This window comes from Condylura cristata, unplaced genomic scaffold, assembly GCF_000260355.1.
Source record: "Condylura cristata isolate star-nosed mole 26May11 unplaced genomic scaffold, ConCri1.0 scaffold00003, whole genome shotgun sequence".
Lineage (NCBI taxonomy): Eukaryota > Metazoa > Chordata > Mammalia > Eulipotyphla > Talpidae > Condylura > Condylura cristata.
The window spans coordinates 32808235-32820372 of record NW_004567104.1 but is presented as its reverse complement, the minus strand read 5'-3'; the positions used below and the strand labels follow the sequence as shown (position 1 = coordinate 32820372).

Below are 12138 nucleotides of genomic sequence, written 5' to 3'. Positions count from 1 at the left end.
CTGTCTCTGGTGAATCCTCTTACCCTCCCCATTTCTGGCCTGTACCCCAGTTCTGTATGAATAAATAAATAAATCTTTAAAAAAAAATGAAAATCAACAAACAACTATAAACCAGAGACATTCTATGGGGATGGAGAGGGAAAAAGGATCAAAACTGGGACAAGAAGAGCACATGGGACTATGGCGATGGCCCATGGAATTGGTGGTGGGAAGTCCATGGGAATTACAACCGAGATGAAAAATGCACAAAATGAAGAATGATATAAAAAAAAAAAAAAGATGGCTAAGCATCTAAACATGTTTAAGATACAGTAAGTATAAACTATGGTATTAAGGGAAAATTACATTAAAATCAACAACTTTTGCTCATCAAAAGCCACCATAAAGGGAAAAAAACAGAGCAGATGTCATTAACCTATATAATGACAATAGACTAATAGCCAGAATATCTGCATAAAGACAAATGACCCATTTTTTTTTAAAAGGGCAAAAGACATAAAAGACTTTTAAAAAATTATAATCATACACTTACGAAAGTATGAAACTTAAAGATGTTTAGCCTCATTATAATTAAGTGCAAATCAAGAAATTGACAAATGATCTGCTAATCTTAACACATCTTAAATACTGATGGTGGAAGGATAAGCTCATAGAGCCATTTAGAAAACACACTACTCTTATTTATAAATGTAAGCACTATATACCTACAGAACAGCATTCCATTCCTATATATATATCATCTCTAGAGAAACCTTTGCACACATGTACAAAAATATCAACAGAAAATGAAGCAAAAAGCTGTGATACATTAACACATGAGAATATTATACTACAGCAAAAGTGAATGAATAGCTACTTATGATACAAAGGTTAGAAACAAAATTAAATTTAAAAAAGCATATCTCCATGATGAGACTCCACTTTACATTTGGAAGGCAATAATCAAGATGACAGATTGTGTTGGTGAGGATGTAGAGTGATGGGAATCTTTATATATTTCTGTGAGAATATAAATGGTACTGCTGCTTTTTCAAACAGACTGGCAGTATCTCTAAAGATTAAACATGTGATGGTTAATTTTATGAATGAACCTGGTTAGACTATAATGTCCACTTGTTTACTTGTCTCATGTTGCTGTGAAGATGTTTTGTAGATGTATTAACAATCGAGTGAATTTAAGTAAAGGAGGTTATCTTCAATAATGGGTTGGACCTCATCCAATCAGTTGGAGGCCTTCAGAGAAAAATCTGATTTCCTAGAAAAGAAAGGATTCTGCCTTGAAATTGTAACAGAAACCCTGGGCGAATTTCCTGTCTGCCAACCTGTTTTACAATTTTAGACTCCAGACAGTAACTTCAACTTGTCTGCCTTCCCAGCTTACTGAGCCGCCTGATCCAATAATTCCACAAAAAATGTATATGCTAACACTAATAGCATTATTCTCAATAGCCAATGGGAGACACAATCCAACTGTCGATTACCTGATGAGTGGAGAGACAATGTGACATATCTTTACAATGGAATATTTTTCACTCATAAAAAATAGGAATGAAGTATTGATACATATTACCACATGGATGACTTTGAAAATACTATGTATGTCAAAGATGTCAGCCACAAGACCACATACTATATAAATCCAAAACTGGTAAATCTATAGAGACAGAATACAGGTTAGCAATTGCCTATGGTTAGAAAGTAAAAATGGGGAGTAAATACTAATAGATACAGGTTCCTTTTTTATGGTAATGAAAATGCCCCATAGTTGATTCATATGGGGACTCTCCCTGGTGGTGCAAAAGGTTAATGACAGCACAGCACTATGAAGCTATCCATAGCCACCCTACCATGAGTTTAATCTCTAACCATGGAGGTGACTAACATGGCGTGGCAGGCCTCTCCTGTCCTGCCTGCTGCTCCCCTCAACAGTGTATTTCAGTCAATATGCCTATTCTGTTCCCCACTCTGTCTCTGGTGGGTGCTCTCATCCCCTGCACCTCTGGCCTGTACCCCAGTTCTTATATACATAAATAAATAAATCTTAAAAAAATTATTTTTGTATGGTTGCATAATTCTTTGCAAAAACTATTACTTGAAATTGGTTATTTTGTATATACTCTAGCTCATTAAAGATATTATTTTTAAAGCCCCAGAAAACTACATTAAAATATGATTTCATTTTATTAAATATAAAACACATAAAGTAATATGTTTGTATAGAAATGTATAAGTATGTGATGACTTGTTTAGACAAGAGAATGAAGCTACTGGAGACGACAGGTGGGGGTAGGATGGGAAGGAACACAACCCAGATCCAAGCTAAAACTTTCCAGGTTTTAGATTAGGCAGTATGTTCACTGGTATTCATTATATTATTAATCTTTTACATCTTACAAATATGTTATATTCTCTTATGAATACAAATACAATGAAAGACAAAGGAAAAATAAAGCTTTTGAAAAATCAATATACTTAGGACATAAAATATTTAAGCAAATGTATACTTACTTATTCATATATTTTTACAAAAAAGACTGACTGGAATTTACTAGAAATTAATACAAATGGATCCCTCTAGAGGACGGAAGGGATGAAGTAGAGGAACAGGTGAAAGGAGGACTTCTCTGAGTTTACCTTTTAATAAAGTTTTGAAAATTTAAATGTTTTACCTATTCAAATTAAATAACATAATGAAAAAGAACATTTCAAAATAAGGTAATATGGAATGTTGGTTAAAATTAATCACCAAGGTTCACAGAGAGCTATCCACATTTTAAGAGCAAAGATTACATTTATTTAAAAAAAGAAAAAGGTACCAGCTCAATCCACGAGTTTACACTGACAGTGACAGGATCAATGGATTCTACGTAATGCCACCAGTGTCTGGGAACAAAGAGGACCTGCCACCAAATAAAAGATGGTTAGCATAGGTACAGGACATTTCATTTTTCTGTCAGAGTCACACCTTATTAGAAAGTCACACCTCTCAAAGAAAAGGAATATAAATAAATTTGTAGTAGTATTAGCGTATGAAAGAGAAACAAGAACAACCCAGTCATTTCTTTCATTGATTTTTTAAATTTTAATTGATCATTTTATTGCTGTAAAATTGGTATAAAACCTGATTATTGTTTGGGATTATAGGTCCCATCTCTTCAAATTTATGTTACCACATAACATCCACTGCCAAAGCACCAAGAACCCTCCTTTTGTCTACTGGAACCCCTCCACCTTTTGCTGCCCTCCTTCGCTGGTAACCTCAGCTCTGCAGTCAGATTCTAAGAGTCTGGTTTGGTTTGGGCTTATCTGTTCCTTTGCTTTGTTTCTTTACATTCTGCATGAATGAAATCATCCAGTATTTGTCTTTCTCCTTCTGATTTATTTCACTTGCATAATCCCTTCCAGTTTCACCTATATTGTCACAAAAGGCAAGATTTTACCTCATATATACTTATTATTTTTGATATTCATTTTATATATATATATATATATATATACATACCACTTCTTAATTCAACTCATGTGTTACTGGATACATAAGCTGTTCCCATAACTCAGCTATCAGAAATAGTGCTGCAGTAAAACATAGGAATGCAGATACATCTTTAGTATTTTATATAGATACCTAGGACTAGAACAAATGGATCATGTGGTAAATCTTGAATATTGTGAGGGACCTCCACATGGCTGGACCAGTCTACAATCTCTAACAGTATGCCAGGGTTCCTCTTCCTCCACACTCTTGCCAGAACTTGTTTCTGGTCTTATTGACATGGGCCAGTCTCACCAGTGTGAGCTGATGTTTCATTGTTGTTTTGATTTGCACTTCCCTGATGATAAGTGATGGTGCATTTTTTCATGTGCCTGACAGCCATCTGTATGACTTCTTTGGTGAGGTGTCTATTTAACTCTTCTGCCCAATTTCTGATTGGGTTGTATTCCTGTTGTTGCATTGTATGAGTTTTTTGTAGATCCTGGATATATTAGCTGGCTATAGTTTTGTTTCTTCTCTTCCAAGTTGGCTTTACATAGCATTTTCAAAACTATCCTGGATAGTAATGGTGAGAATAAAGTCATACTTTTTTTTACTGACAAGTCCTCATGTCCTACAAAACCTTTCCCAACATTTGTAGATATTACCAGCTTTCCCAGTCTCTCTTCTCCTTAATCCTGAACCTTCTCCGTCTGCAATAAAATCTTAAGAAAAGTTTGTAAAATTCTAATTTTCTCTCCTTTTCAGCAGAAAAAAAGTTTATGCATTTTGAGAAAGGGCATGGGACATAGTTTCTATCTTCATAGTCTAAAATCTAGCCTATCCCAAAGTAATGGGCAAAAGGTGACATTATGTAAATGTCAGATTTATATCAGTACAGTGGCTATTGAGGCCAGAGAACCTTAGAGGTGGGAGAATGGTCATGAACCATGGTTGTCAAGAGCAAACTGGATGGAGGAAATGTGGTTTGAGCAGTACTAGAAACACAAGGCACAGGCAATGTAGGTGGGATTATTCAGGAACCGCTAGGAGGTCTGTTTACCACTACAGAAGGAGTAATGGGAAAAAGGTGGGAAAATGATGAGGATATGGCTGGGACCTAAATTCAAAGGAAAGAATCTGGATTTTATTCCAACAGAACTGCATTAGAAGTTACTGCGAAAGTTTGAGTAGACAGTGGTTAAAATAGTAACACTGGGGCCCTCCCTGGTGGTGCAATGGGTTAGGATGCAGCACCATAAGCAAGCAGCAGCTGCTTCAGTGCAAGTTCAATCCCCAGCCCTGGAAGTGAACCACATGGCGTGGCAGACCTCTCCTGACCTGCCTGCCTCTCCCCTCAGCAGTGTACTTCATCGATCTCTCTGTTCAGCTCCCCAGGCTCTGGCGAATCCTCTCACCACCCCTGCACCTCTGGCTTGTACCCCAGTTCTGTATGTGTAAATAAATAAATCTTTAAAACAAAATAGTAACATTGTGGGAGAATCTGGGAAGGATAGAAATTTCTTGCAATGGTCCACTTCATAAATGAAAACAAAACAGAAATGTAGAATAACAGAAGCAATAGGCAGAGACACTCAGGACTGCATTTATCTCAGTGTGAAACTTCCTAAAGAAGCCTGGAGTTGATGCTATGCACAAGGTTAACCTACAAGATAGAAAGAGCATTCCTCTTAGGAGAACTGAGAGCTGAACTTAGTCCATAGGAGGTCACGCATGCCTTATCACAGAATATACTTTCAGCAAAGTAGTAAAACAGAGCCTTTAAGTTTATGGTAGATTAGGGGATAAGCAGAATGTCAAGAAAACTGACACTGTTGAACCACTCGCTCAAAAGTGGCTATTAAAACAGAAGAATTTCATAACCACTAGAAGGCTACCAAATTATAATGATAATAATAAGAAAAGAAAATAACTAGTGTTGGTGAGGATGTGAAAACAATTGCTGGTAGGAATGTAAAGTGGTATAGTTGTTGTGGAAAACAGTTTGTGAGTTCCTCAGAAAGGTAAAACTAATTACCATATGACCAGCAATTCCACTTTTAGTACCCTAGAAAACTGAAAACGTTCATACAAAACTTTAACAGAAATGCTCACAGCAGCAGAATGTTCATAATAGCCAAAATCTATAAATAACCCAAGTGCCCATCAACTGATCAACTGACAAAATTAAACCCATACAATGGCATATTTTCAGTCATAAGGAATGTAGCACTGAGAACATTTTACTGCATGAGTGTACTTGAACACATGTCGTGTGAAAGAAGCCAGCCACAATGAGTGACAATATAGCGGTACTTCTGTGAGATGGCCAGAGCGGATAATCCAGAGAGAAAGAAAACTGTGATTTCTTTCAGGCCAAAGAGGGAAATGGGAAAGGACAGCAATATGACGGTGAAATCAAAGTGCTGGAGCTGTAGTACTGGAGAGTGAGGGCCAATGAGAGGGAAGCAACAGAAGGAAAACAGGCAGGAAGGAGGGATACAAGGGAGAATATGAAAACCTTTCATGCTAGTCAAACATTGGACAGCAAATGCCTGTTCTGCAAAGGTGATTCTCTCCACTAGGCAGCAGCACTAAGCACAGTACCTTTGGAAATATTTCTGAGACAGTTACAAAAGCAACATTTCTTCTTGCTTCAAGGTGAATCATCCTTCATTCATTTAGCTTCAGCTGACCCACTACAGGGATGAACGCCAAGCCTGCGTTTATTTATGTAGGTTCTAGTTGAACAGACAGTAATTGTAAACATGGGCTCCAGAAGTGATCAGGTAGCCATGCCTTGGCACTTTGTCTTAACCTGAAAAATGACACTGGGAACAGCGGTTCCTCCACTGCCTGCTCCCCTCTTTACCAGTAGGTGGAGCTCTGTTCCTTCCTCCCATTTCCTTCGCAGGACCTGTGAGCAGAGGTTTATGTGCCTGAAGCCAGTAGCTGGAGAAACTTCTCCCAATAGAACAACAGGGAAGGATACCACTCTCATTTGTGTTGGGGCTGAGGAAGAACAAGTTATAAGGACTTGAGTGAAGGTATAGGTGAGGAACCCAGCAACAGCTCGTCAATGTTGTAAAGACCCCGTTACCTGTCCTGGGTACAGTGTGACAGTATGTCTTCGGGCTTTCCGGAATTGAGGAAAACGTTTTAAATCAGGATTGGCAACATTAACTTTACTGAACACACTGGATTCTTCATAAGGGATTCTAGTTGGGTAAAGGAGAGGAGTATCCTCAGGAGGAAAGAGATGCCATCTTTTCCTAATTAAAAAAAAACAAAACAGATACAAGTTAATGATCTCAACTTAAGACAAAACAGGTAAGAAGGCAATGCTAAGTATTCCTTTTACTCATTTCATTCAGTCCCTAAAAGGAGTACAGCGGCATCCCAGTGGCCACCTGTCCCATCTCTTACTCAGTGCTAGAATCTTCTGCAGACACCGGTGGAGGCAGGACAGGGACTAGCGGATCTCATCATGCCCAGGGCAGCCCACAATCACGGAACATGATCTAATATATAAAGTCTTTCTTAACTCAGAACATATCCCTCATTTCAGAGCTACCCAAAATAACCACCACCCTCTTGTGTTTCTGTTGACTTGAAAGAGTAGAGAATAAGCACTATTTGTCTGGCCTAAGACTCTCAGGCTCCACCCTGCCTTTCCAGCTTAATCCCCTGGTCTCCAAGGCGTAGCTCTCACTGGACAATTCACAGGTTCCTCTATCCACCTCAGGCTTTCCCAGGACTCTGCCTCTCCCATCTGTGTCTTTTGAATACTTCCCCTTTCTTCAAAGCACAACTGGCTTGTTACCTGAAATCGTCCCTGATCTTTCCCACACGAATGTTACTTCAGCTTTTCAGCCCCACAGGCCTGTGAAGCCCTCCTCAAGAGCAGGTCTATTCTGCTTTATATTAGAGTTCTCTGTGAGTTTGTGTGCACCCACCCCTCTTAGAGCAGGTAGGTGTCTTTACTCACTTACCTTTATTCCTAGTGTAACACATACCTGTACAGGAGAATACTCAATGGATATTTACTAGTTGCTTTATTATTTCCAGAGTCAGTTATGAAGTCAGAAAAAGGTTCTATTACAGAGTAACCATAAAGCTACATTAATTTTGTTTCCTAGAAAGTACATAGGTATCCTTGTAATGTATTTCGCTGGAATTTCTTTAGCTTGTTTTCCAATTCAGAACACATGGAAAGTAATACTTAAAATGAAGCCCTCTCTTACCCAGTTTAAGGTTCAAATAATAAACTCTACCAGGGCAGGGCCAATGCACGCTTGGTTCACTAGTTCATCCAGTGTCTCGAAATGTACCTGAGATGGCCTAAGTAAGGCTCTTTAATAAAGACTTGGAGTCAACTTAGAAAATTAAGGTGTCAACTACCTCATACCACCTTATAGTTTTCTAAGCTCTTTGCATATGAATTTGATTCACATGTGGTTATTCCCTTTTTCTCTTGTATCCCCAGTCATTTTTGTGTGCTTTTGAAGAGTCTAGCAGCCTGCAACATAGCCAGTGCTGCTTTTCCCTCTGAGCTGCCCTTGTGAGAATCCTAAATGGCTAGGGGGAAGTAAGGGAAAATAAGGCTACACAACAACATTCTAATTATATTCAAGTGGCAGAAACATTTACACGCAACTCCTGGGATTAGGAACTATCTCAAAAATATTACCTGACTCCACACTTACAGGTAAGAAATTTTAGGACACAGATGGAAAAAAAAGAACACTGTGTCTACAGGTAGACACAAACTAAAGTCTAACGAAAGGGCCATAAGTACCATGTAGTCCAGTAATTCTCACAGTCTCCCTGGATGTTCCCCAGGGGGCTGAGGAGAGTAGCAACGTTGCTTCCTTTCAGCAAACTACTCTGCTCTTATTTACTTGGGTTTGTGGGAATGGTATTTGTTTTTAAATAAAAGCTTGCATGACAAACCCTTATATTAAAGAGCTCAGCAGAGAGCTGACTATCTGAACTGGGAGTAGAATACTACCATGTGAGGACCAGATTTCTGAAGGCCGTAGCGATAATGCTCAGCGACCAACAAGGAGACAACCTACTAAACTGTTCCCCTCTCAATGCTGGACACCAGAAACCTGTGTGATGTTAGGAACCAATGTTACTGCAATAAAACCAATTTAGATGATACACAAACAGTCCCTCTTACTTTACAAAGGGGAAAACTCAACCAGAGGTTAAGAGACCTCTGTGGTCAGGAGGCAGGATGGAGCAGAGACCAAACCTTGGAGTCCCGCCTCTATCGGATACTCCTGTAGGAGTGTGTGTGTGCACAAACGCACGTGCACACGCGCACACACACACACACACACACACACTCACCCCATCCCAAGATCCACACATATAATTACCTTCCTTGTACCTGGAACACTAAATTGCAGCCATATGAGTCCAGGTGACAGGGTGTATGGGCCCCCAGAGAGCCAATCCACAATGTGCTTTCTCGTCCATTTCTTCCAGGAAACCCGAAATCTGACCACCTCACATCCTGTTTTGAAAATAAAATTACAGTCCATCAAGAACCAGCCAACCTCACTATATGGCAGTGGTGCACACTTACTTGAATTCTGGTTTTGGGCACTTGCATAATTGCCTTACAGAAAGTGCTATCTAGATGGAGGAGGTTAGATGCTGCTGCAGCTCCAGAAATCCTTTCAGCCAATCACATGCCTGAACTACCTCACTAAAAGTAGTTATTCAACAAATATTTACCCACTCTCTACAACAACATGGCAGGTTCAGAAACTTGTGATGAATCAATGAACAAAACAGATTAAGGATGCCCACCCAATGGAGGGGAGGGAAGTGCACTGGATTATGGTGATGGCACATGGGTGACTTGGTGATGGGAAACACAGGGGGATTACAATTGCGATGAAAAATAAAATGTACAAAATGATGTAAAAATAAGCCATAAAAAAAAAAAGAATGCCCACCCAAAATAAAACATTTTTAAGGTTGGAGAGAACAAATAATAGACTTACTTATGGAGATATCTAGGGGAAGGTGGGAACTGGGAACAGTGACTACAGTGGAAGTAGAAATATTTAATATATGACTGTAGTTCAACCAGGAAGACAGGACACATCCCCGCTAAGCAGTGCAGTGTGGGTAGCTGGGCCCTTGAGTAACATGAACTTTTTGTACTTTCATGACCACATAAAAGAATCCTTTTAGGTTAGTGGAATTATTTAAAACTATAGATGATGAAGCCTTAGTCATTCCTACCAAGTCAGTCTCAAGGGTAGGATGTCAAATATTTATAGACAACTTTTGCATACTCCCAGAAGTCATGAATTCGTTAAGTAAAATGAACTTGAAAACAGACAGCGCAGAGCTCCGGACCTGGCTCTCCTTACAGTTGGCTCCACAGACCACACGCCAGCCAGCCCCTGAACACAAACACCATCTGCTTCTGTCAAATCCAGCTCTCAGAAACCCCTCAGGAGTCTGGGGGTCGCTGCAGAGTCTCTTCCTTTCGACAAACTGCTCTGCCATATTTTATTTAGTTTGAAGAGGGTCTCCCTGCTTTTTAAAGTTAGAAAATGATATAATTTAACTTAAACCCACACCCATGGAACTAAAAATATGTAGGTTCTGCTTCTCAGTGTTTTTAGACATGAATCTTTCCTACTGAGTTTTAAAAATAAAACAAAGACCACTTCTTTGTGCAGAACATGATCCCAAATGCTGACACTTCTTTTATAAGTATCTTCAATCTATACTTTCTATTTTTAGAGGCAAATCATTAACAATTGTTTGCAAAGACAAAGAGGATTCAGGAGAGGTATTTAATGGATGGTTTTGAAGAAGGCTAGAAAGAGCACTTTTGAGTGATGAAAATAGTATCGGTATGTGTACCGCCTGCCATAAGAAGGGGATGCTTCTGCAAGGGTAGCGCTGCTGTCAACATACAGGGCTCATGTGCAGAAGCTCCAGGGAGGGGCGACAGCCAAGCCCCTTTAGAAGTGGCCATGAATTCCAGTCCGAGCACAGACCTCTATTCCTGCAGCAAACATACCTGGTTTAGAGTCAGTGCTGAAAATCCTGGCTGTTCTGAAGGGAAGGTAGAATCTGTTGACTTACTATGGGTATAGAGACACTTCTGTGCATCTATCACATACCCGGCATGGTGCTGGGTGTTAAGCATATAAACATTAATACTCCGAAACCTACCCCTCAAATAGAGATAGTCTCATAGCAAACCCTGTCAATACGATGTGCCAATAGACAGAAGTGGGCAGAGAAGGTTCTAAGACCCCAGAAGGACATCTCTGGGCCCAAGCAGGAAGCTTAGGGAGGTTTCCAATAAACTTGGTCCTTGTTAAACAACTCACTACACCTCCGTCTGGAATTTTACCTAAAGGCAGCTGAAAGATATGCAGTATAAAAAAGGCAGGGAGAGATTTGCCCATCTGCCTTAGCTAAGAAGCTGGTTAAAGGGATTCTTTTTTTTTTTTTTAAGATTTATTTATTTGTTCATACAGAATTGGGGTACATGCCAGAGGTGCAGGGGAGGTGAGCGGCTTCAACAGAGACAGAGTGGGGAGCAGCGGACGAGTCAGGAGAGGTCTGCCGCACGCTGTGTGGATCACCTCCAAGGTAGGCGGGGATCGAACTCATGTGAAAATGGCTTTAGCTTCTTAGTGCTGTGCTTTCACCTGCTGTGCCACCAGGGAGGGCCCTAAAGGGATTCTTAGTCTTCTTAGTGAAATACCCCTTTGACAATCCAATGAATGCCAACACCTGTCTCCTCCGATAAATGCACCCACATACAGGATTTCACACATATTTGGGAGGAGGTGATGGACAAACCCAAGGTGAGAAGCTGCTCCAAAAAGAGTCACAGAGGGAAGGTTTTTTTTTACAGAGTGTGGGGGGTGAATGAAACCAACAAGAGGTTTTCTGACTTCTCATCTAACATAAGAAATGGCTAAAAAAGAAAAATCATTTTGGAAAGATTACATCAAGGTGATCTAAGCTGCCTAAAATTCAGTTGCAAATTGGCTGAGGAAATCAAAGTGTGCAGGGTTTGGGGGAAGTGGCAGAGAGTAATTCAAAGTAAGTTTGTCAGGAAATAGACAGCATTTAGTGTTCCTATTTCTTGCCTTCACAGGTCCCGAGAGTTGGGACTCTTGCCAAATGAGATCAGCAGTTAATGGATAGGCCAAGTGTCTGAAGTCAGTGCAGGTCCATCAAAAATATGGCTTGAGTCTTGTCAGAAACAAGTGACCCTGTCAGGCTACTACCTTGGTGACTAATTGGGGTGACCCATCCTGTAATCTATTCTCATGTACACTTCCAGAGTTAGAAAAGTCTTCAGAAATCACCTGTACCTTGAAAATTCTATTTGCACCATCCTCAAAAGAGTAACCATGTGTATCATTGACAACTTTCTACAAAATCAAAATCTGCTTTTTTGTAACATACCAGATGCAGACAAGTGTATTTTCTCTTCTGTCCCTCACCTTTATCTTTTTGGCTATTTTACACCTGATTCAGTACCGTAACTATTCCTTTCAGGTGTTCTCATTTCAACTACCTTCACTTTATTAACAGCCCACTGAAAGTTTGGCTACAAGTGTGAATCCCAGACCCAGCCTATGTGCTACCTGGTAAATGGGATTGCA

The 12138-nt window shown here is 39.8% G+C and overlaps 1 protein-coding gene across 2 annotated transcripts in view; it reads right to left on the bottom strand.

The window, feature by feature from the left end:
• HSPBAP1 (HSPB (heat shock 27kDa) associated protein 1) overlaps positions 1 to 12138 on the bottom strand; it is a 31511-nt gene that overhangs the window by 1805 nt on the left and 17568 nt on the right. For both annotated transcript variants that reach the window (XM_004675159.2, XM_012733151.1), the window contains exons 4-6: positions 8860 to 8996; positions 6573 to 6744; positions 2817 to 2900 (exon numbers count right to left, since the gene is read on the bottom strand). In XM_004675159.2, coding sequence (XP_004675216.2) covers positions 2817 to 2900; positions 6573 to 6744; positions 8860 to 8996 — 393 coding nt within the window. The remainder of the gene's footprint in view (positions 1 to 2816; positions 2901 to 6572; positions 6745 to 8859; positions 8997 to 12138) is intronic.